Source organism: Euprymna scolopes, chromosome 5 (genome assembly GCF_053919585.1).
Source record: "Euprymna scolopes isolate OS-2025 chromosome 5, ASM5391958v1, whole genome shotgun sequence".
Classification (NCBI taxonomy): Eukaryota; Metazoa; Mollusca; class Cephalopoda; order Sepiida; family Sepiolidae; genus Euprymna; species Euprymna scolopes.
In genome coordinates, this window is record NC_136486.1 from 98,973,163 (window position 1) to 99,000,609 (window position 27,447).

Here is a 27,447-nt window from a genome sequence, read left to right on the forward strand (position 1 = left end):
AACGATAGTACTTGTGAATCTCTATCTTTGGGTTGAATGAAAAAGAAACTGCAACTCCTAAGATTCCAACAATTCTGACTCCAACTCCTAAGATTCCAAAGATTTCAAAGATTCAGACTCCAATACCTAGGATTCCAAAATTTCCGACTTCAACTCCTAGAATAAAAAATATTCTGAGTCCAACTCCTAAGATACTAAAGATTCTGGCTCTAATACCTAGAATTCAAAAAACTCCTCTTCCAGTATGCCAACTCGTAGAATTCCCAAAATTCTGACTTCAAATCTTAGGATTCCAAATAGTCTAAGTCCAACTCTTAAGATTCCAAAGATTCTGCCTCCAACTCTTAACATTTCACAGATTCCAACTCCAACTCCTAAGATTCTAAAGATTCTGAATCTAATGCCTAGTATTCTAAAATATTTCCGACTCCAACTTCTAGGATTCAAAATATTCCGACTTAAACTCTTAAGATACCAGAGATTATGACTCCATCTTCTAGGATTCCAACTCCATCTCCTAGGATTCCAAAAACCTCCACTCTAACTCCTAGGATACCAAAATTTTAGACTCCAACTTTTAAGATTTCGAAAATTCAGACTCCAACCGCTAAGATTCCGAAATTTCAAACTAACTGCTAAGATTCCAAAGATCCCGACTCTGACTCACGTTAAAGGAGGAGCAAAAGCTATGCGTTTGGGTTTTTATACCACGAGCCAGATTTTGGCAATGGATATTTTTTTGCACTGTGATGACACTTGAAAGAAACCGATGAATGTTGTATACGTAATACAATAGATTGTTGATGGTTCAGAGATCTTATTAAAAATCTCACTCCAACTTCTATGAAAGCCTAAACCTCTTCTCCCTTGAGCGTCAACAATTATGCGTTGATCCGCTTTGGGCCTACAATCTCTTCAATCTCCACATTATGATATACTTCAGAAACTATTAGGAAGATGTCTACGTGGACACTGCAAGAAACTATTTCACCGTCGATTTTGATAAAACCGAAGCAGGTTTGCTTTCTTAATTAGAATTCCTGGACTTTGGAATAGACTTCCAAGTGAAGTAATAAATGAACCAACAACGCGACAATTCAAGGTAAATTTGGACAGGTCTTGGACTATTTTATTCTTTTCTTTGTAAATTTCTACCACTCTTTTCCCTACATGGCATTGAAGCACGATGTTTTCATTTTTTTTTTTTTTTTTTTTTTTTTTTTAAATCAATTGAATTGAATTGAATATCTGACTCATTCCAAAAATCTCTAACAGCCTTGACTTTAAAACCTTGGTTGACATGCCGTAAAACTCAACCACTAACAGCGGCCAACCTTCCGCTAGGAAACAGGTGTGCATCATAAAATTCGAGTTTCCTTAAAAAAAAATATATATATAAATAAAGAGCTGATGAGCGAAAAAGATTCATTTTAATGTCAACTAATTACTCATTCATCAGCAAATAAAATCCTAATCTTCCTCCCGCTCATTTCCTGTCAGTCAGTGTTCACACATATTTATGATTCACTTGCTCGATTATTCTCTTATTTCTGCCAGCACACTCGTATTTCAGACCGTGTATTCCAATAAAGATAACACTACACACACACACACACACACACACACACACACACACACACACACACACACACATGCATACACACAAATTTAATAAGCTTGTTGCATTCATAATTTAGAAGAAGAAGAAGAAGAAGAAGAAGAAGAAGAAGAAAAGAGAAGTAGGAGAAGGAGAAAAGAGAGAAGTAGGAGAAGGAGAAAAGAGAGAAGTAGGAGACGAAGAAAAAAAAAGAAGCAGTAGAAGGAGAAAAAAGAGAAGTAAGAGTAGGAAAAAAAGAAAGAAAGAAAGAAGACGTAGAAGAAGAAGAAGAAGAAGAAGAAGAAGACGATGAAGAAAAAGAAGAAGAAATAGCAACCAAATTGTTTTTCAGATTTCCGTTTTCTCTTCTATCAGAAATTCGATACCGCAGACAGCAATATTGGATAAAAAAAAACCCAACTCATTTTGAATGGCTATGGTATTCTGCAAGGTCGATGTTGTATCTGTCACTTCGGCATACAAAGTCAATCAACAAAATGTTATGATGTACCGATGTTTATTGCTCTCCCACGTCGAAAAGATGTGACACAAGGTCAAGAAAAAGGAATTTGAAAAGCCAATACCCTAGATGAAGAGCACTCTAGCCGGCAAAAAATGCCTGGGCAGCCCCGCCGGCATTCCCCGGTAGAGGTGCCTCATGTGATTAGCAATAAACTAACCCCTTCTCAAAGGGAGAAGGTAAAGCCACAGAGGGTGGACCTCCTAGAACTGCACAGAACCAGAAACATACCTCAGTCAACAGGGGAAAACTATCTCAAAAATGTCACTAATTTGTTGACCAGCTTGATTCTCTTGTTAACATTTTTGCAGGATGGACCACTTGAAGGTTGCGAACATCTCTAAGCGAAAATGGTACTAAAGAACCGACTGGGTTCGAACTTGCCACACTTAGGTCATAAGTCCACGTTGCTATTCATTTAACCACAGTCATTCTCTGGCCATCGAATGAGATAACACGATGTTTGAATCATACAAAGATTTTAGAGCATTCTGTGTTAAGAGATGTCCGACATGGTAACGTTGACGTTAACATTAAAGGGGTGGAAAAAGTATGAAGATGTAAGGAAGAACAGTGAAGAAAATATGATCGGACATTTATTTCTCGTTCGAGTCTCAAGGGTTTCATATTAACTTGACCCCACATTGTAATTTACGGACAGTGTAACAGCGCGAGTGTAGGCGCGTGCGAAAATATCAGGAGGAGCTGTAGAATAGCTGGCTTGTGAAGATATTAGTAGAAGTAGCTGTTTAAGCACGTATACAAATTAGCAGGTATGCATGGATGTATGGAGGTATGCAAGAAAAAGAAAAAAGGACAGCACGTGGTCGGAGAGTAGTAACGTGTGTTTTGGGCAAGATGGACGTGTGGCCTCATGGTTGTGGCGAGAGACTTTTAAGCTGGTGTCGACATGGTAGGGTTTTCTTAATCTCATGCCAAACAAAATGACCAGTAAAAAATAAAAACAAGAAGTAGCATTTTTTGGAAAGTAACGGTAATAAATGTCTTTTGCTAAAAAAGATAAAAAAGGCCAAGTCGGATTTATTTATTTTTGTTTGTTGTTCTTTTGTGACAGTACCGGACAGCATGGGGGGGTCTGAGAAAGGTTCGAACAGTAACAAACATGGTTCAGAGTGTAGCGGCCATGGTACAAGAGTAGAAAGTTGATCTTGGGTTTACTGTCAGCAGCCTCGTAACTCTCGCTTCCTATATTTTGTATTGTAGTCCTCATATTCCAGGAGGGATATTTCTGACAAAGAGGAAAAAATTTCTGTTTTCTCGGTCAGAATATATTTTTATCTAACACTTATCGTTGGCAAGTTTTTGAAGTAGTATTTTAATTTGTTAGCTCCTTACATCAAGTGGCTTTATACCTTGTCTGGAGCGATTTCCATAAAAAAGACAATGGCATAATCATATTGACACACTGATTGTTGCTAGTTCACTGAAGTTAGGTGACATTGAGCCTAGTCAGTACCAGATCACCATTTAGAAATACCAAGTGCTATATGTGGCAGAATAGCGATACTTGCCTGTGAAAACTAATCATATCCAATATAATAATCCCTGACCAGGTATGTATATATATATATGTATGTATATATATATGTATGTATGTGTATATATATGTATGTATATATATGTATGTATATATATATATGTATGTATATATATGTATGTATATATATATATACATATATATATACATATGTATATATATATGTATGTTGTATATGTATATATATATATATATATATATATATATATATATATATATATAAACGTTTAGTTTACGATTTACTTTTTCCTTTGACGTTAATGCCTGAGCTATGAAAACATGTTTGCTGCAAGGCTAAAAACTAAAACATGAACCAATAGCAATTACATTACGCATGTGTATTCGTAATGTCATCGTTCGACCTTCCCCTGGCAAATTCCATTTTTTCATTTTACCACTTTTGCATCGATTTTCCCCGGCTAAATCCAAATATAAAATTTCGATGGGTTCGAATGCCCTATATATTAAGTTTCATGCATGTAGATCAAAAACTGACAGAGGAGTTTGGTAGGAATTCTTTTCAAATATATATATATAAGCACACATAAATGTATATAGAAAGAGGTTTGTGTTTACTATAGCCTTTTTACGCTATTATTACGCAAGTCTAAATAATGTAGAATATCTGCATGAATATAATTACACGTAATAGTTAACTAAAAATAACCATTCTATAAGAAAACCGAAAAGACTAATAGGAAATTAATTAAGATTAATGGGTAAAGAATATGCAAATTAACAAGATCTTTTGCAGATGAATACAATTCCAGGATTCATATATGACAAAGTTGTATTTTCTTTTTAAATAAATAGATAGATGACTAGCAAAAGTACCCGTCATTGACTGGGTTCAAAAACAGCGTACAGAAAATGAACTCTGATTTATTAAAGTATGATAGGTTATGAAAAGGAAGGGTTGTAAAGAGATAGCTTCGAATTTGGGGGCATCAAAACCAAAGCAAAATATGATGAAAGTAAAAATAAAATAGATAAACCCCATAATTTATTATACCATACCTGTTCACACTGAAACACTTATCACAATATTCTGTGGATCTATATTAAAAAAAACTTGTTATACTTTGTGATTTTTAATATGAATATCAAGACACAAAAATTCCAAATTTGTAGGAGTACAGATTTTTGCAGCAAGTCGTTACTGAGACAAATTTCGTTAAATACAACAGAGTTTTCTTTTTTCTTTATTTTTCTGCTGATTTTCTCGATCTGCTGAGCATTTTTTTTTTTTCAGTTTTAAGTTGGTAAATTTTGTTATATGTTGTCGAGTGATCTTTTGTCAGCTATTTTTCGCTAGTACTTTTAATCAATGATCGTCATCAGGAGTCAATTTGTTGTTGTTAAAGAGGCTTTTTTAAGAATGACTCCTAATGACGATTATTGATCGAAAGCGCTAGAGATAAATCGTTGACAAAAGGTCACTCGGCTACATAATACAAAATTTACCAACTTGAAACTAAAAAGTGTTCGGCAGATTGAGAAAATCAATAGAAAAATAAAGAAAAATCTTGCATTTAACCAAACTTGCCTCGATATATATATATATATATATATATATATATATATATATATATATATATATATATATATATACTTCCTTAGGCGACCTAGAACCTCTTTTTAGCGTCGAGAGATTCTAGGTCGCCTGAGGAAGTCTCTTTGACTGAAACAGATGGCTATTTGTAGCGACCATATGTAACTGTTTACCCTCAAATAATAATAAAAAATATATTTTGCTCTTTGTTGAGCACTATTTAACAACCTCGTTGCCTTCATTAGTCCCGACTTTTGAACACATAAAACTCATATATATATATATATATATATATATATATATATATATATATATATATATATATATATATATATATATATATATATATACTTCCTTAGGCGACCTAGAACCTCTTTTTAGCGTCGAGAGATTCTAGGTCGCCTGAGGAAGTCTCTTTGACTGAAACAGATGGCTATTTGTAGCGACCATATGTAACTGTTTACCCTCAAATAATAATAAAAAATATATTTTGCTCTTTGTTGAGCACTATTTAACAACCTCGTTGCCTTCATTAGTCCCGACTTTTGAACACATAAAACTCATATATATATATATATATATATATATATATATATATATATATATATATATATATATATATAAAGGAGATTAGAACAATAGTCTAAAGAGCAGAGTGTATTTTAATGTAATAGTGAAATTACTAATTTAATTAAAATACAGGAAAGAAAAAGTGCTCGTTGTAATTTATATATATTATCGCGATTTTAGGTAATTCTGTGTTAATAGATGTTCATATTTTTTAAATTTGAAATCGATTAGGTCTCTGTATGACTTTATATCCAATTAGATTTCGAAATTTGTGCGGTATCTATTAAACCAGTCGTTCACATCTCGGGAGTTTATGACGGACATTTCTCAGAAATTTATAATTAAAAAAAAAAAAAAAAGAAAAATGCTACCAGTGTTTGAAATTATTTTAAGGTGATTCTTCAGATTAAACCCTATATGTGATACTCTTTGTAAAAAGGAAATAAAGAAAATAGCACAAAAAACTTTATCATGTACTTACTTGCTAGGTTAAAAAAGGCTGTGCCCTACAAATTATGCACATTCATCGGTTATTTTTGTTTTAAAAAGATAAAATCAAATTATATCGGTGGAAGATGTCGGCGGCCATTTTCGGCTTTATATAAGCCAATGGACAAGGAACACAACTGAAACTTTAATTCAAGGAAAGAAAGAGTAAACGAAGCTATCTTTCCCCATGTTAAAGTTGTAAATTTGCACAGGGATTTATTTATTAAAAACAAAAATACTGGATGAATTTTAGCATTCGATTTATCCTTAACCTAGCAGATAAGTGCATTAAAAATATGTGCTATCTTTTTTTTTTTTATATATATATATTGGTATTAATCTGGAGAAGCACCCATATGAAAATGTTGCATGCAAAAATACTTATTTAATATTTTAATCTTGATCCTATTTCTTTTTCAATATGGCGCTTATCCAGAACTTCCCCTATGAAAAGAAATGAAAGAAAAATCTCTATGATGTACATACTTGTGACGGAAAGAGAATATCGTACACCAAAAATCATGTAAATTGATTAAGTAGTTTTATTTTTATAAACAAAATCATTTTTAAGCGAATTTCAGTTTTTGCTTCCCTTCCTTCTCATGTTAAGATTTTATTTTTTCACAAGTTTGAATTATTTGGAGTTGTCCCCCTTATTCCTTTAGACTGTTTCCAACATGGCGTTGAAAGATCGTCGGTCGTAGTTTAGCCATAGGTTGATTCTGGACAAAGCATCAGCAATACTGCCATTATTTAATATTATTTTTAAATGTTACAAGTAAAAACATTTATTTAATATTTTAACCTTAAGTCTTTGTTTTTTCTTTTGTTTTTGGCAGGTGTCATTATTTGTAATTGGGGTATAATGCTTAGTGTTATTATTTTTGTTTGGTGTACGTTTGATACTGCTGGCCGGAAGTGGGTGAAAATGAAAAGGTTTCAAGAAAGTCTGAGACAGAAGCGACGAGATCGTAAACATTCCAGTTGTGCTCGTAGGAATTGGAGACAAAGGTTTGTAGAAGCATTTTTTTAAAATTTTATTTGAAATTGTCCAGTTACTTTTAATCATTTCGCTTAATTGGAAATTTCATTTTTCAATTTTTCTAGCAGGAAAAAATAAAATAGATAAAAAATTTTTTTTAAATTCCTTTATTGAATTATGATTCAATTAAAAAAAAATGTTATTTTAATAGAAATCGCTCAAGACAAAGTATGCAGCCACTTGATGTAATGAGCTTAAAAAACAAATAAACAAAAAAAGAACATTTCAACATCAATAACTAGCTAACCATAAAAGTTATATGAATAGTTTCAAACACAGAAAACAGCAATTCTTCCTCTTTTGTCAGAAACATCACTCAGGAATGTGAGAACTAAAGGACAAAATAATAGGTGAGAGTTATAAGACTGTCAAAAGTAAACCAGAGGTCCACTTTCTGCTCTCCATAAATGGTGTTTACTTACCTGCGAGTACAGGTTTCACACAAGGTTACTTTGCTATAGAGTCTTAAACAAACCCGGCATTATCTATATCCAAACCTTCTTACCAAGATGGGCCCAAGCCTGCTGGGAAAGCCTGGAAGAGATGTTCCAACAATGGAGGCTTCCTTATTTTTTCTCCCCATGTTGCTATATTGCGTGTACAGTAATCAATGGGATAGTATCGTAGTAATCGTTGGTATTGGAGTTTTGATAAAGTTTCTTACTTAAGGGGGCGGTTCATCAGGAATTTGTTTATGTTGGACTTGAAGACATCCAAGTTGTAGTCAGGTGGGAAACAGGCAAACGGAAGAGAGTTCCACAGGCGTGCACTTCCAAGAAAGAAGCTTTATTCATGGAATCTACGTATATATATATATATATATATATATATATATATATATATATATATATATATATATATATATATATATATATATATGTGTATATATATAAGCTTTTATACTTTTCGTATTCTTTTTTATTCATATATATACTATATATATATATATATATATATATATGTATATATATATATATATATATATATATATAATTTAAAGGAGATTAGAACAATAGTCTAAAGAGCTGAGTGTATTTCAATGTAACAGTGAAATTACTAGTTTAATTAAAATACAGGAAAGAGAAAGTGCTCGTTGTAATTTAGATATATAATAAGCTCGATAGGTAAATTAAAAATCCGTTTCATAAGAAGGAACAACAACAAAATCAATTATCTGTACGATCGTTTCGGAAAACAATGCTTTTTATTGTGTTAGACATCAAGTTACGTACAATAATTATTACATATAGTTTTTTAATAAGCAAGGTCTCCTCGTCAGCAAAATTTGAAGGGTTTTTATTAAATTTAAAAGACACCATAAATAAACCTAGCATTAAAAGTAAGGCAGATGTATCTTTTAATTTTTCGCCTTTTGAAATCAGGAACTATGGTTAAAATACTCATTTAGATGTTTTCTATAGCTTTTTACCTTATTGACAATGCCTGAAGAAAGTCGGAGGTTACATTGGCTGAAACGTTATGCAAATAACACTCAAGAAGAGAACTTATGTCATTTATATGTTTATGGAAAAAATATGCTTTTTAAATTATATTTCACTCATTATTTGTAGCAATCCTTTTATTTATGAAGCTTGATGTATGTTTAACTACAGCCCATGTACAAATAGATGACAAAACAGCTATATTCTAAATTTCAAGATGCTACCATTTATTTATTTCAACATGCCAAAGCGTCTACTTTTTTAACAGCCGGAACAATCATATAATTAGTACGCCACACACTCATCAGAAAAATAGGAACATTTTAGCTTTAAAAAAGAAAACGAAAAGAATTGGGTATGATCCCATAAATTACAAAAAAATCCAAAGAATATTTGCCTCGTTTGTTATGATATTAGATCTATGTTTGATTTAATGGAAAAGCTAACCATGCCTTATTTTACATATCAATATAACGTTTCAATATTGTTTTAATCAACACTAAAAAGACCTTCTATAATAATATTTTTATTTATCATTTCAAAATAACTAATAAATATTGTCTAATATGTTAATAATCTAATTATGCTAACAATGGTTAAATTTACAATGAGTGTATTTGGATTTTTAATACGAAACTAACTTTTATTTCATAGATCATGGTTATTTTTTTTTATATATCATTTATATATTTATTATATAAGTCATACCGTTGTTATTAATGAAACAATACTTGTTTTTAGTATTTATTATTTTTTTTCAATTCTTTATTCAAATTCTTGATATTCTTTGATATTGCAGAAAGGCGTTGCGAGCGTATGAAGAGAAATGGGACAAACGATTTAATTTACTGTGTTGCTGTATGGATAGGAGAGGCAGAAATCAGGTAAAAAAAAAAAACGTTGTTTGTTCATTTTTTTACAAATGCTGTTTCTACATATTTGTTTTTCTTTAGCGTAGTCAAAGCTCATCTTCAGAATGATGATATGATAATGGTGTGACGATTTGGCGGCAAAAGGAAGCAGAAAATAGACTAATCAAATAAATAATTTCTATCGAAAAAAGAAAATTTATGAATTAAATATAAACTTATTTTAACTGGTAAATATCTCATCTATATATCTATAAAAGTGAACGTGTCTGTCTGTCTGTCTGTCTGTCTGTGTGTCTGTCTGTGTACATTTCCCTACGCAATAACTCTGTCAATTTTTAGTCTATAGACTCGAAATTTGAAATACCGGGTACTGAGATTTGGGAAAATCGATGTGACGGGTGTCAGCCAGAAATTTGTCTGTTAAGGGGTCAAATTTCAACGATTTGACCTTTAAGAACTCTACAAAACTACTCCGACAATTTTGGGTCTAGACACTTGAAATTTTAGATATAGGTTCCTTGAACCTGGATCTAACTTAATAAAGTGATTTGAGCCCGAAACTATAAATTTTAAGGGGTCATAATAGGGGTCAAAGTTTTAAAAAATTAACCATTTTTTTTGTTTTTTTTTGCTTTTTTTGCACAGCATACACCTCCAAACACCCGAGCAACGCCGGGCACACCTGCTAGTATCCAATAAAAAGAAAATTTCTTGTGAAAAGACTACACCAATCGCAATGTATGATTTTAGTACTTTACTAGCATTTCAGCCCGGCGTTGCCCGGGTGTTTGGAGGTGTATGTTGAGCAAAAAAAAAAAAAAAAAGTGGTAGTAGGAAGGCAGGCTTTAACTCGTACCGTGAAGGAGGAAAAGAACGGGGGGAAAAAATCTGACGTCTTTACTGTTACGACCACCGCCAAACCGGAAGTGACTTATGTTTAAATTAAGGATAGACAATCGAAAGGAGAGGATGACTGTCAAAAATATCGGCGAAAAAAGCGACCCTCCTGTAGAAAAGTGCCCAGTTGAAGGTGAAGATATTAATGTTTTTAGCCAATTTTTCGATATTTGTCGTCTGAAAAGTCGAACTTCAAAACGATACTGATCTTGGTAAAATCTGTCGCCTCTGTCGAAAGTTTTAGGCAGACATGCAAACATACATACATTTATATATTGGTAACTAAAAATTTTCGACCCAAACCGATTAAAAAGCTTGCCCTATCTCTGAATACCCTTTATGTCAAATTTCAAATGTTTAGACCAGAAATTGTCTGAGTAATTTGGTAGAGACTGCAGAGGTCAAATTTTTTAAAACTTTGACCCTTATTATGACCACTGAACATTTATTGTTTTGGGCTCAAATCAAGTTATTAAGTTAGATCCATGTCCAAGGAACTTATATCTAAAATGTCAATAAATGTTAAGGGGTCATATTCGGGGTCAAAGTTAAAAAAATTGACCTTTTTTTTTGGCTCAACATACACCTCCAAACACCCGGACAACGCCAGGCTGAAATGCTAGCTTAGACCATAAAATAAAGTAATTGCCTGCCATACTGATATTTTAAAGTCATATCAAATTAATCCAAGTAGATTGACAGAGAAAATCCAAAACTATATAAGAAATTCAATATAAAATGGACAACGCATATTAATAATACTTTGTAGTATATAAAAAGATTGTATATATCCAAGGGGTGTGCAATAAGTAATGCCCCTGACCCACTTCCCATAGCAGTAGAGCAACGAAACTTGGCACAGTTATTAGTCTTTCTCTACATAGGAACCACCCAGAGTTATGCATTTCTCCCATCGTTTGATGCAGCTCTGGAGACCGTTTTTGTAGAACACCCCAGGTTGGTCCTCCAGCCACGACCTGACTTCAGAAATCAAGGCTGCATCATCTAGGAAAAGCTTTCCTTTCAAAAACAACTTCATGGCTGGGAAGAGGTGAAAGTCAGAGGGTGCAAGGTCAGGAGAGTAGGGAGGATGGGGAGGATTTCATAACCACACGCACGTGCTTCTGATTTGGCGATGTGCGAGTTGTGGACCGGAGCATTGTCTTGTAAGAGGAGGGTACCTTTGCTGATCTTGCTCCGCCTCTTGATTTTGATAGCTTCCCTTAATTTCCTCAAAAGTGAAGTATAATAGGCTCCTGTAATTGTGGTACCCTTTGCCAGGAAATCTGTCATCACTACTCCGTCCTGGTCCTAGAGGACTGTGAGCATGACCTTGCCAGCGGAGGGCTGCACCCTTGCCTTCTTTGGAGGTGGTGAGTCCAAGTGCTTCTACTGCATTGACTAGGCTTTGGTTTCGGGATCATAGTGATGGACCCAGGTTTCATCCTGTGTAATCAGTCTTTTGAAAAACTTTGACTCATCTTCTTGGCACATCTCCAAATTCATCCTCGAGCCCTCGACGTGAGCAACCTAGGAATTCATCTGGCAGACACCTTATACATATGCAAATGGTCATGAATGATAGTTTCCACAGACCCTGTTCTAATCTTGACATCTTGGGCTATTTGGCGAATAGTAATGCGCCGATCTTCCAAAATGGCAGCCTCAACTTGACGGACAGATGCCTCATTAATGGCAGAAGGGGGGGGCGACCAGTTCTGGGAGATGTTTCCATAGACTTCCGGCCATGTTTGAATTCACGATGCCAGCATTTTACAAGGTCATATGATGGGGCATTATCAGCATAAGTTTCTTTCATTTCATCAAAAGTCTCCTGTGGTGTGTGTCCTTTCAAATACAAAAACCGGATCACTGTTCAACATTCAACAGGCTCCATTTCACACCTGACTCAGTTCAAACACCTGTAAAGCAGAAACCACAATTAGTTCAGAGCTGTAATTTGCCACATAACCTGTAGAGATATAAATCATTGCACAGGCCTTTTTTTATTACTCTTTTACAGTGGTTGCTGGCGTCCCTGAAAGCAGCTTTAGTCTCAGTGCATCTATTACGTTGGTAGTTATGAAAAAAGTGATTTCTGTGCGTGATAGCAGCAGCACATTCTGGGGAGAACCATGGCTGGCTGTTAGGTTTTTGTTGGAATTTTTTAGATGGTATGAATCGGTCTATGCCTACAATTAACCATTCGGTCAGATCTGATACTATAGAGGACACATTCTTTTTAAACATGGAATGAAGAGGTAGATCAGATATGAATGTACGGAAGCTATTCCAGTCAGCCATAGAGTATCGGTATACAGTACGGTGGAGGGGTACGTCTGGGGACTTATTACATTTCGTTTTTATCTTAACTGATACGATGGAGTGGTCGGAGGATCCTAGGGGAGAATGAACGGAACATGAACATAGCTCAGGGGAAGTTGAGAGAAAAAGGTCTAGGAGGCTTGCATATTGACCGGTAGTATCAGGCACACAGGTTGGTTCGCGAACAATCTGAGTGAGGTCATAAGCAATGGCAAAATCATGACAAAACCTTCCCTCATCATCTGTCTTATTTGAGTGGGTCAGCCATTCCACGTTATGGACTTTGAAGTCACCAGAGATGTGGATGTTAGCCGAAGGATGTGCAGACAGGATCTGGTCTATTTTCTCAGATATACTCTTAAAGATAGTAACTCCGCTGTTATGGGGCCAATTGATGGCAAATATAAATGCAGTGGTGTAAGCAAGTGCAACCCGGAAGCACATAATGGGTAAATTAGGATCTTCTCTAGAGATATCCCTGCCACACAGGAAGCTATCTTTAATGTAGGCACATATTCCATGCCCATGGCGATCTTGGGGGTCAGATTTAGCTGTTAAGTTAGAGTATCCGTTAATTATGAACTCATCTAGGGAAGTGGTCGGCCCTATTCCAGTTTCGCTTAGAAAGAATATGTCCGGTTTCGTCTCTTGTAATTGGGTTTCAACCTCTGGAAGGTTGGAACGTAGACCCCTGATGTTGGAGAAGGAGACATGGTAGTAGGGGTCTACATTGGAAGATGGGGTTCTAGGTTTATTCGAGTTTTTTTTCTGGAGATATTTCATGTTGAAGTTTTGGGATTTGTGGAACAAGTCCACATACTTGGTTAGAGCAGGATGGAGAGGGAAAGTAAGAGAAAAAAACAGGAATTTTTTTTTTTTTTAGCACATGAAAAGATAAAGCCATAACAATTACCCACTAGTATGGCATCGAGTAGCCACGCCAGAGACTACTGCATGGTCCAGAATCCATTCATCAAATGGCTATACAGCAGTCCCAGTACTTTGCGCCTGCTGATAGGACAGTCTCCTTAGTGGTTAATCCAAGGTTCGGGTCCCTGACTATCAGGCGGATAACGTCAGCCTATACGAAACGTTTACCTCCAGCACCCTTACTAGTGACATGGCCACAAGGATAGACATAGAGACAGAAAAATTTCCGACATCTCAGACTACTGTTCACCAAGTACTACCGACCTTTAAAGCAGCCTTTTCTTCACCCTTTGTCAGAAAAATCACTCATTTGAATGAGGACTGAGGGACAAAAAAGGAGAAGCGAGAGTTACTGGAGCTGCCGATAACACATCCACTGTATTATCTACTCTCCATTTAAAAAAAAAAAAAACGGGGGGTGGAGATGGGTACAAGGGACTTACTAATATCTACTTAGTAAAGTCCGGTGCTCAATTATCAATTCAGGACGCTTTTGAAGATAATCTCCCCTCCCATATTAATGGGTGGATGTTTTTGGCGTTATCTATCTCGAGTCTGAATCATTCGAACTTCACCTTACAATTAAAATCCAATAATGAACTTTTATCAATTTGTGAAGTCGGCGTAATATTAATTTACATTTGAGTTTAGATAATTATTCAAGGTTTTAATTTGGGAGGTTCGTTTTCATAGGTGACTTTTTCTTTGCTAATGTCACTGTGTATTATATTTCGAATATAATTGAAAGTAAGACTAACTTGGTGTGTGTGTGTGTGTGTGTGTGTGTGTGTGTGTGTGTGTGTGTGTGTGCATGCGCACGCGCGTGTGTGCACGCGCGCGCTCGCGTGTGCATGTGTGTGAAAAATGCATAAATCCTATGTGAAAAAGATCTGGCAATCTATAAACTTAGAACTATGCAAAACAACAACAACAACAACAACGAAAACAACAACAAACACAATAGGAAAAAAATCTTCACTCTATATTGCTTTACCATCATCATAAAATATAGTTGTAACCAAAATGGCTTGTATTATCTTGATTATTCAGGCTACTATTATCATCTTGGTAGTTATATTCATAACGTTTCGGTCGGTGTAACCTCTGACATTCTTCAGATGCAACCTTTTCGAACTTGTGGAATCTCTATATCTATTCCGTATAGGTTTCCGATAGTTCAACGTAAAGATTCCCAAGTTCAAAGTGATGCACTGAAGAAGGTCAAAGAGTTACAAACGGAAGAAAGGTGATACAAATAATGGCCGAGATATGAATAGTAGTTCGAATAATCAAAATAATTCGTTCATTTTGATATTTCATTACTCTACTCTTGTTTTATGTTTATGTCACTTTAAATTATTTAGTCAATCCATTTTAGCATTCTTGCTAACAACAACAACAACAACAACAACAGCAACAATGTTTAGAAAGTGTGAATGCTTTTATAATATCAAACCTTTCCTTTTCTTCCCCTCACAAAAATTTCGTTTTTTTTTTTTTTGTTTATTTCACTTTGATAAATAAAAAATGCACACAAAGATAAGCGTTATAAGAGCGAAGTTCGAAAATCAAAATATCGAAGTTCAAGTAAAACCGGTGATATCTACTTAATTGGTATGTCGCTGCAATGGACATATCCAAAAATTATGAAAAACGATGAGATAGAAAATTAATTATTAATGAAAATAGTTTTCGAAGACAGCAAAAACTGAGTTTTGCTAAGATTTTCAAAGTTTTCAGAAAATATTTACCTCCTTTGTTACAATTCGACGTCTCCATTTCCTTTTTTAGCAAAGCTCAACTTTCGCTAATCGTCTTTGAAAACGGGTTTCATTAATAATTAATTTTCTATCTTATCGTTTTCCATGATTTTTGGATATGTTCATTGCTGCGACATGACGATTAAGTAGATATTATTGGTTTTACTTGAAATTCGATATTTCGATTTTCGAATTTCACTATTATAATGAAGAGGCACCAAAAGATAGCCTACCCATCTTATTTGGTCTTATTATACTAAAGTTAGGTTCATAAACGTTTGCATCCCTGCGTCGTTTTTTTCCTATGTATTTTAATATATATATATATGCGACAATATTGCCCTGCTTAGGGATTGAGCTATGCTTGATAACACTTCCATTCCAAATTTTCTAATTAGCCGTAGTTTGCAGTCAACTCACCAAGTGATCCTCTACTACCATGTGCCTGTCTATCATTTTCACCCTCTCTCAATGTATGTTGTTCGTATTTTATATGTTCATTCTTGCTTCTGTCTGTCTGTCTGTCTGTCTGTCTGTCTGTCTGTCTGTCTCTCTCTCTCTCTCTCTCTCTCTCTCTCCCCCTCCTCAGAAAAGAAAAAAAAGAGTGAAATGTTAATACAGGTAAATATTTGAAAAAAAAAGACAAAATCCCAAATTAGTCTTTTTTTTTTCTGTTTACTATCTCTCTTTATCTCTATAGCCTAGACACAGGTTAAATAATATTACTACTTTCAGCGATATTTTATTTTGTTCATAATCGATTATTCTTTCCTTTCTTTAATATCTTCGATTGTTGTGTCACACACACACACACACACACACACACACACACACACACACGCACAGATACCAGAAAGAGATTAATTTTGGATTTTATCTTTTTGTTTCTAAAATTTAACTGGCTTTACAAACTCACTTCTAATTCAAACAATTCGACCCGAGCTCAATTGGTGACCAAGCCAGTTACATTCGTTCTCGTAATTATTATTTTTGTGTTTTCTATAATTCGTTTGCTTGTAAAACAAACGGCGTTATTAAGTTGTTTTACAAGAGCTTTAACTAATCAGACGTGATCAAATTGGGTTAATTACTTTTAATACTAATAAATGCATCATAATCAACCCGTAAGAACATTAACTGATTATTGTTAACGGCTTTATAAATTACTAGACTCCGCCTGGCGTTGCCCGGTCGTAAGACACACTTAAATATATTCTAATGTGTGTAGATTTCTTATTTATAATATAAGTACTTATTTTCTTTGCGAATAGCTATTTCGTTTATTGATAATAGCAATTTATTTTGTTTGGAAATAACTGATCCTTTTTCTTTGGAAATAACTACTTTTGGAAATAACTATTTTTTTCGTCTGGGAATAACTATCCTCGGGGGGGGGGATGATTAATTAATTTTCTTAGACTTAAGTTTGAAATTTCTCTCTCTCTCTCTCTCTCTCTCTCTCTCTCTCTCTCTCTCTCACTCTCTCTTTCTGAAGCACGTACCTAAGATAAAGTAAAATAAAAAAAAACAATTACCGTATATTTCGGTGTATAAGGCGACCGTCAGATAAGACGAGGTACAAAATTGGAGCAAGTTTTCATAAATTTATCATATATCGGTTGTATAAGACGACTGCTAAGTCACGAAACCATGTTTATTTAGCCTGGGATTGCAACATTATAGAGCCAATTCTCTATTGATTATTATATTGTACCTAATATATAGTAGCGATTCTAACAATTCTTTAACAATCTAACATGGGTGCCATCAGTTAGAATTAAAACGAAAACATATAGCGTTCCAGCCTTAGTCGTTAATTTTGGAAATTATGCAAGAAATTACGCCATGACGTTAAAATTTGAGACGGTGACAAACAAATTCAGAGTTTTTATTTATGATTACAAGATTCAAGCAAACAAGCAAGGACGCCCGGACGGGTCCACAGAGTTTGATAATTATTAAGATTATAGAGCTGCGTTCTTTTGCATATATTAAAAACTGCTTATACCTATTACAAATGTCGATTTCGTATCTGTGTGTATGTAGCCGAAACTATACTATTACTTCTATATCAGAAATTTAAGAGTAATGTGAACAAAGGTCTTGCTGCTCAACATTCCATTTCGTATGATGCCTATAAATCTGGACCGAATCACAGTAACTCTTTACCTCCCAATGGCAATGCATTATTTAAAGTGGATAATTTTCTTTTTAAATTTAAGTTTATTATCACTACTTTTTATTGCTGAGTTAGTGTGGCCCAGAGAAGATGGAAGAGAGCAAGGAGACAGAAGAGGAGATTGAAAAGGAAGTTATAATGAAATTTTGTTTTTCTTTATTAAAACAATGGTGTAAATGCTCATAAATAGCTAATAATAGAGCATTTATTTTGTTAATGCGTTAAATACTGTTGAAAAGATTTGGTAGCAACATGATCACGATTGTGGAGTTTGAAAGTATAAGGACAGATTCCGATGCCAACTCCGTATTTTAACGTCCTTCATTACTCAGACTCTCTATTGATTTTACGGGGATGATAAGTCTGACTCTTAGCCTTTTCTTACAAGCCCGACACCTTCCAAAATCTCTGACTTCTTCAAAGTTCGACTCCGACTCTACAACCCTTGATATGACGATGACAGAACTTTCATGAGATAAGAAAATCAAGGGGGGGGGTGAATAACTGAATGCTCAGTTCGTTTGAGCAGTTCCATGGGGGTTGAATATGTAGGTAATTCTTCACAAAGGCGTTTATATTCTGGTTTTCATTAATTACAGTTGACAGAAAAGATATTTTTCGTATATGCAAAACATATACCGTATATTTCGGCGTACGAGACGACCCTTAAAGTTAAAAAATCATCTTTAAAAACAATACTTCATAAGATACTGGGTGTTGCAATCTCTAGCCTAGGCTAAATAAACATGGTTTCGTGACTTAGCGGTCGTCTTATACAACCGATATATGATAAATTTATGAAAATTTGCTCCAATTTTGTACCTCGTCTTATCTGACGGTCGCCTTATACGTCGAAATATACGGTAATTGTTTTTTAATTTTACTTTATCTTAGGTACGTGCTTCAGAAATAGAGAGAGAGAGAGAAAGAAAGAGAGAGAAAGAGAGAGAGAGAGAGAGAGAGAGAGAGAGAGAGAGAGAGAGAGAGAGAAATTTCAAACTTAAGTCTAAGAAAATTAATTAATCACCCCGCCCCGGAGGATAGTTATTCCCAGACGAAAAAATAGTTATTTCCAAAAGTAGTTATTTCCAAACAAAATAAATTGCTATCATCAAATAAACGAAATAGCTATTCGCAAAGAAAAATAAGTATTTATTTCCAAAGAAGAAGAAATAGTTATTCCTTCGAAAATAGGAGTAGTTATTCCCAAATAAAAGAAATGGTTATTTTTCAAATAATAAGAAATAGTTATTCCCCCCCAAAAGGAGTAGTTATTTCCAAAGAAAAAGAAGTAGTTATTCCTAAACAAAAAGAAATAGCTGTTTATAAAAACACGAAATAGTCACTCCCAAAGAAAAAAGAATGGAGAAAATAAAAATATCGCATCTTCTTAACACTGCAGACGATTGATTCGGAAAAATAAGAGTTTTGACCAAGCTAAATAGTTACCTACAATCTGCAAAATATCATTCTTACACATTTCCGGACTTCCCCTCTAGAAATGCCAATAAAAAAAAAATAAATAAATAAAATAAAAAATAACTTAAGAAACGCATCAAACTCAAAGTGGGAAACTGAGGAGCAAAAGGCAATATGTGGTAGCAAGTCATATGGTAGAATCTGATTTTACGAGAAATGTCATGTGAAAATTCCACGATTGTATTCATTTATTTACATATGTTGGATTGTCCATTGTTTCTTCATCGAGTAACGTGTCAGCATTCTTTCTTCATCGAATCCGTGTTGCTGTTCTTTCTTTCTTGCAGTCCGTGATATTATTTCGTAGCTTCTAAACGTTGTTGTCAGTTTTTTTTGTTTTGTTGTTGTTGCGTTATTTTCGGTTAGGAACGGTTGTTGACTCATCATTATGCAAATAAGTTCTTCATTGAACTATAGTAAGAACAATTAAAAAAAAGATGTTTTGTTTGGAAATTAATAGAAATATATTAAAAAATTAATTAACACTGAAAGATTAGATACATAGATAAAATAGAGATATAGAGACAGATTGATAGTTGGAAACAGCATTTTCCTTGGTCTGTTATGCCTATGTTGGAAGTAGCATTTTCCTTAGTCTGTCATGCCTATGTTAAAAATAGCATTTTCCTTGGTCTGTCATTTCCAAGGTTGAAATACCATTTTCTTGGTCGGTCATTCCCAAGTTGGGAATAACATTTTCTTTGGTCTGTTACGCCCAAGATGGGAATAGTATTTTTCTTAGTTTATCATTTCCAAATTGGAAATAGCATTTCCGTTAGTCTGTCATGCCTATGTTGCAAATAGCATTTTCCTTGGTCTTTCATTTCCAGGGTTGAAATAGTATTTCCCTTTGTCTGTCACGCCTATTTTGCAAATAGCATTTTCTTTAGTCTGTCATGCCTATGTTGAAAATAGCATTTTCCTTGGTCTGTCATTCCCAGGGTTGAAATTGTATTTTCTTTGTTGGTCATTCCCAAGTTGGAAATAGCATTTTCCTTGGTTTATCATTCACAAGTTGAAAATAGTATTTTTCTTGATCTGTCATGCTCAAATTGGAAATAGCATTTTCATTAGTCTGTTATACTTGTGTTAAAAATAATATTTTCCTTAGTCTGTCATGCCTATGTTAGAAATAGCATTTCTTTGATCTGTCATGCCTAAGTTAGAAATAGCATTTTCATTTGTTTGTCATACCTAAGTTGGAAATAACATCTTTCTGGGTCTGCCCTTCCCAAGTTAGAAATAGCATTTTCTTTGGTCTGTCATTCTCAAGTTGAAAATAGCATTTTTCTAGGTTTGTCATACCTAAGTTGGAAATTGCATTTTCATCATCTGTCTTTCCAAAGTTGGAAATAGCATTTTCTTTGGTTGTCATTCCTAAATTGGATTAGCATTTTCTTGGTCTTTCATTTCACAAGTTTGAAATAGTTTTTGTTGTCTGTCACGCGTGAATCAAAAATAGTATTTTCAGCGATAAGCGCTCAGATTTAATAGATGCCTCTTAAAAATTTTCTGTTTTTATTAATATTCAAATGGGATTCAGTATTTCTCTCTTTTTTTTTTTCATAGTGATTTTTTTTTTACTGCAATTCTCATGTTGTCCTGAATAAATAGATTGAATGAATAAAACGCATTCCTAAATGCATTGAAGTAAATGTAATATATTTAGGCTCAGTTGGTCAGGCTCGACTATGGTTTATGCATCTTTGGGATGTTAACTCGGGCAGTGCGATATGGAGAACAGACTGTTGCCCATGTAGCATGTCCACCCCTCTCCCCGTCGCTAATGAACTCAAAGAAGCTGTAAAGCTTTTACAGTTTGGCACCAGCGTTGTCGCATGAGCTTGTAGAATCAAATTGTAGGTTATGTCGAACAGGCTTAGGGGTACCACACAGGATTTTCCTTGAGATTTACTCCTGACGTCTCATTCTAACCTTCCCTGACTCACGTATTCCACAAGTCAGGGAAGTTTAGAATTCCTTTAGTTGGACTGCCTTCCACGGCTGACGCTTAACCTAGCTGAAGCAAAAATAAGAAATATATTTTAGTAAACTTCATGTAGCAAAATATATCATCGGTACATGAAGATAATAAAATTAAAATCTGTTTTCTTTGGTCAATCGTGGAATTTCCACAGTCCCTACAGTTGTATAAGGATGCGATATAGATATACTTACGGAACACCATGAAAATTCAATGGTGATTTCATCATTAATCTGTATAATTTGCTATTAATAATAACTAGCGGGACCTGTAGAAATTCCACAGCGGATTCTTTTATATATAATATATTGATGTTGGCATTCTGTAGATGTTCAGCATAAATGAAGATGCCCTGATATTATTGTAGCTCTTTTGTTAAAACTGCACAAGTATTTATTTAAGCTAGCAGGGACACCCTGTATAGCCCGATCATAAAATACGCTTAAATATGATATTTTAAGTTGTGCAGATTTCGTATATATTATTATAGAGTCAATTTTCTATCAATTCTTATATATTATGAAGTTGTGATTTCAAAAATAAAAAAAATATATCCATATGATTTGGGTGCATTAGCTTGAATCGAAACCGAAACCAAAATTTATGAAGAAAAAAAAAAAAAAAAATATATATATATATATATATATATATATAAATATATATAAAACTTGAATTTCTTCAGCTATAATCAAAACCAAAACCAAAACTTATGAAGAATTCTTAGTAAAATTATTTATAAAAAATAAAATAGATAACTTGAGCTATAATCGAAACCAAAACTTATGAAGAAGTCTTGGTAAAATTATTTATAAAAAATAGATGACTTAAGTGCCATCAGCTAAAATCGAAAACGAAACCAAAACTTATGAAGAATTCTTGGTAAAATTATTTATTACAAGAAATGGAAAGTCATAACTATTAAACGATAGTTACTTGGGAGAAAAAAGATGTAAGTGTAGCACACAAAATAACACACGCTATCGTAAAGTCATTTCTCTCTGATAGGTTCATAAGAGTAGTGGTTGATGGCCAGAAATAAGAAGCTCTCAGTATTAATGCTGGAGTCCCTCGGGGTTCCATCCTGGGCCCAATTCTCTTCTTGATCTACATTAATGACCTTCCAAATCACATCCTTACATCATTCATAGACATTTATGCTGACGACACTACAATCTATGGTAGCACATCAAAGACCGTAAACGACTAAGTTCTCTCTGATTCTCTCTCATCTGATCTTGAACACATGGTACAATGGGGAAGGAGGTGGCTGGTTACTTTTAATACATCTAAAACCAAGCTTCTATCTTTACATCATCAACGCTCTGATGCCCATCTGGCATCAATTTAAATGAACGGCTCTCATCATGGGGAGGCTTCTTGTTTTGACAAGCTTCTGGGCTTGACCTTTACTCTCGATCTGAAATGGAACGCATATATCAAATCCATTGCCAAGGTCGCTGGGAAAATAGTGGGACCCTTCTACCGCTTCAGTAGATATCTCACTCCTGATGCAATTCTCTACCTATTTAAAAGCCAGGTACGGCCAACGATGGAGTATTGTTGCCACATCTGGGCATGAGCTGCTAGAAGCTTAGTGGGGAGGCCCTTTTCTTTTCCCTGCAACCTCTTTCCCACAGAAGAGACGTTGCGAGCCTGTCTCTGCTTTATCATTATTTTCATGGCAAGTGCTCATCTGAGCTTCAATCTATGGTCCCTTCTCACCAAACTTTCACGAAAAACACTTGTCTAGCCAAAACCACTATCAATAATTTCCCACACTCTTTATCTGTGTCTTAACCTAAATGTAGATTCCATGAACAAAGCTTCTTTCTTAGAACTGCACGCCTGTGGAAATCTCTTCCGATTGCCTGCTCTCCAGCTGACTACAATCTGATTGTCTTCAAGTCCAACGTAAACAAGTTCTTGATGAACAGTCCCCCTAAGTAATCCAATTTACAAAATTCCTACTACTTATGTTTACTATGCTATAATCACTTTGACTAATGTATACCCATTAACCCCTATCCTCGAGTGGCCTCCGGGCCTTCATAAGTGGTGATTTCTGTGTAAAGAAAAGAAAGAAAGATATTCCTTTTGAAATAATGTCTGTCAGGGTCAGCACTATAAAGAAAAAATGACTCTTCTGTTGTAAAAAATAATTGTCACTGTTAACTTAATATTTTTTAAGATTAAATAAGACAAATGTTTTTTCTTTATTTGTTTGAAATTGTAGCAATTAAAATTTTTGGCTATAGTCAGCTAATGTACTTTATAATTTCCGGCGTGGCTGCTACCGGGACCGGTGACAAGGCAAATCAGTTCCTTCACCTTTCTTGTTCTTCGGTATTTCCATTGTGAAGCGATTTATTGAAATAAAATATAAAAAAAGAACATTATTGAAAAGTATACAATAAAAATTAGCAAAAAATATACAGATAAAATGACACAATTAGTTTTTATTTGCACTTTCAATAACAAAATTTAAAAAAATAAAAGTTTTTATTTTAATTTAAATTTTATAAGAAATATGTTTCTGAAATTATAAAAATAAGTTTTTTGGAGGGGATTTTCAAAATAAAAGTTTTTAATTTGAACTTATATAATAAATATATGTTTATGAAAGTATAAAAAAAATTGTTGAAATCTAAAAGATCAGTAAAACGTCATAAAAAAATAGTATATGCACAGGGAGATATAGGTGTGGGAGAAAAAAGTGAGGGAATTGATTTGATTTGTCACCATTTTTATAACAAAGAAAAATATTTATTTAAAATTGTACTGTTTTAGTCGCTCGGATAACAATTTGATATTCGAACAATTCATTTTAAGACGTTTCTGAATTTTTGAGATGAGGATTGGGAATTTGGACGGAATTTCGAGCGGAACTCTTTATTTACTTCTCTTACGTGCTCTTGTTCCGTCAGTCCACAAAATCCCGTGGCGCAGTGGTTAGAGTACTGGGAAAAATCAATTGTAAAAGTGATATTCTCCTGAAGGTGGAAGGTTCAATCCTCAGTGTGGGCGCCGAAAAAATACATTTGCGAATTACTTAGGACCTCTATCCAGTCATGGCTGACGGAACAAGAGCACGCTACCCCCGTGAAGTAAATAAAGGGTTCTGCTCCAAATTTCGTCCAAATTCTTGAGTTCGACGGAAACATTCCCGAGTTCGACAAGATACATCCGAAGAAGGTCGGAGGTTACATCGACCGAAACGTTGTGAAAACCACACTCAAGATAAGAACAGTAGTCCGATGAATTCATTTTAAAAAAGGGGCGAAGTCAATCTTTTTTTTTCTTTTCTTTTTACTACAGCGACATCAGATTAATCAGAAATCACTATTGGAGGGCGTACGGCGATCTCATTTTATTTTAAGTGTACAAACCGGGGAACAAGGTACAGACGAACATGAAGCGCCTGAGAGTATTATTATTATTATATAGATCGAATATAGAGAAAGTATCAGGAACGAAACGAATAGCGAGCTTCTCTGCAAACCAATGATTTTCCTGATAAAAAAAATGCTACTTCACGTTGGCTATTCTGAAAGGAAGCGTATGGTATGCGAACGGAAGAAATAGATGAGCAGCTCAAAAAGTCAATATCCTGTTGAAAGAGTAACGGTAAGCAAAACTGGGCCAAGCAATCGTTCTGGATAAATCAATGAAAAGAATACAATGCAAATTCAAATTTTCTACAGATAACGATAAGAAATAAACAGTATCAATAATATATATATATATATACTGGTTTTAATCGTGACACCCTGCACTGATGATTCCCGAAAGGATGAAACACTAGTGTCTGTAGGTATTTAATAATTATAGCAAACTAGCAAGGCCACCCGGCGTTGCTCGGGATCGTATAAGACAATGAGAAAAATTTTGAACATACCTGTTATTCTTAGAATAGAGGAAGTTTTTATGTTTACGTATCATTTGCCGTCTTGAGCAAAAGAATATTTTACCTGCCCTAGGACGGGTATTTCACAACATATGTATGGAATAATTGTACCTTCATTGGACAGGAAATTTACAGCACGTATGTGGAAAAAAAAATCCTTACATAGGGCGGGTAATGTACAACACATATTTAAAATTATTTCCATCAGTTTCTGTTGTGCTAAATTTTCGGTATGTCATAGGTAAGAGTGTGTTTGTTTTTACATCAGAGTGCTATAGTGAAGAAGCACCGGATTTTTTATGTGATACTCGAATAATTACATGACTTTCGATTTTGATAACTTATGTACGTCACAGATAAAAATTTCTTTGTTTTTCATATGTACAAGTACCTTATTTCCTGGGTAGGATACTGTAGAAGTACCATTTTTTTTTTCTAATTTAAAAATGTAAAAACTCGATACTTTTAAGTAATTTTCTGTTATGCTAAATTTTCTGTGCGTCTAGAGTAAGAATTTGTTTGTTATTTCATCTATTACTATAGTGAAGAAGCACCTTATTTCTCAATTAAAAGTCATGCTATTCGATTATATAACATGATTTTCGGTTTTAATGACTTTTATGCGCATCACAGGTAGGATTTTATTTGTTTTTCATATGAGTACTATACTACACAAGTACCTTATTTCTTGGGTAGGATAATGTGCAAGTACCTTATTTATGATATATAGATGAAACTACTCGATGACTTTACATAATTTTCTGTTGTGCAAACTTTTCCGTATGTCATAGGTGAGAGTTTGTTTTTATAATAGAGTGCTATAATAAAGAAGCACCTTATTTCTTATATAAATGCTATACTACTCGAATATATTATATAATTTTCGGTTTGGCTTACTTTTATGTACGCCAAAGGTTAGATTTTCTTTGTTTTTCATATGGGTACTATACTGTACAATTACCTTATTTCTCGGTTAGGATACTGCACAAGTACTTTTTTTCTAATGTAAAAATGAAAGAACTCGATACGTCTATGTAATTTTCTGTTATGCTATATTTTCTGTACGCCAGGGGTATGGATTTGTGTATTTTTTTTTTTATCTGGGTTCTATAGTGAAGAAGCACCTTATTTCTCATATGTAAGTCATACTACTCGAATATTAAACGGGATTTTCGGTTTTAATAACTTTCATGTATGTCATATATATGATTTTCTTTGTTTTTTCATGAGTACTATACTACAAAAGTACCTTATTACTTTGATAGAATTTCTTGTACACATAAATCCATTAAAAAGTGATCATTGTATGTGATTTTTTAAATATGACAATACAAATATACAAACATGTATAATATATTAAATTTATAATGATCAGTTAATTAGTAAAGGACTGAATCCAATACATACAAATATATAAGTAACTATGTATACTAATCATTCATAATGATGGGTTAATTAGTTTAGGAGTGAATCGAATACATGCAAATATATAAACATATACACATAATTAAAATTAATAATGATCGGTTAATTAGTTGAGGAGTGGATCCAATACATACAAATATATAAACATATACACATAATTAAAGTCATAATGGTCGGTTAATTAGTTAAAAAGTGGACCCAATACATACAAATGTATAATCATATAAACATATTTAAAATTCATAATGATCCGTCAATTAGTTTAGGGGTGAATTCAAGACATAGAAATATATAAACATATACACATAATTAATATTCTTAATGATCGGTTAATTAGTTTAGGAGGAAATTCAATACAAATGCCATTACTTGATCTATTTACGTGATTTTTGGAATGTAGCAACTAAGCCTATATATCATATATATATATTTGAATATGACATTTTCGTTACCTAAAGCAAAAACATTCTTCTATTTTTTTTTTTAATAAAAGTGTTATTGTGTATTCATTATACACCTTTAAAAATCAAGAATATCGGAATGTAAAAAAAAGAAAAAAAAAATTATGGGGATCGAAACCGCAACACTTGTGCTAGTAATCGGTCATGTTAGCCGTTGCACCAAAGAGACAATCGCTTTCAAGACGTTGTGAAATATCTTAATAAATGCATTTCTCTTTTACTTTTTATGCATGCGCATAATGACGCCATTGTTCTACGCTCGTCAAGGTGTTATTGCTTCAACCCTTTTTCGAAGCCCTTAGCAATTATTTTAATCAATTAAATGCCCCTCATAAAATTCTGCACCAAAACTGAAATCTTTTGAGCTATTGCACATCGTCTAACGATCATCCGTCTAGGAGGGGATGCGAATTGAAAAACGGAAGGACACACACACACAGAGTGAGATTTATATATATATA

At 33.9% G+C, this 27,447-nt stretch overlaps 1 protein-coding gene across 1 annotated transcript in view; it reads left to right on the plus strand.

Moving 5' to 3' along the window:
- The window catches only part of LOC145276934 (diacylglycerol lipase-alpha-like), a 285,454-nt gene that overhangs the window by 141,077 nt on the left and 116,930 nt on the right, over positions 1-27,447 (plus strand). The window contains exons 4-5 of the mRNA XM_080128420.1: positions 7,126-7,297; positions 9,570-9,654. Coding sequence (XP_079984546.1) covers positions 7,126-7,297; positions 9,570-9,654 — 257 coding nt within the window. The remainder of the gene's footprint in view (positions 1-7,125; positions 7,298-9,569; positions 9,655-27,447) is intronic.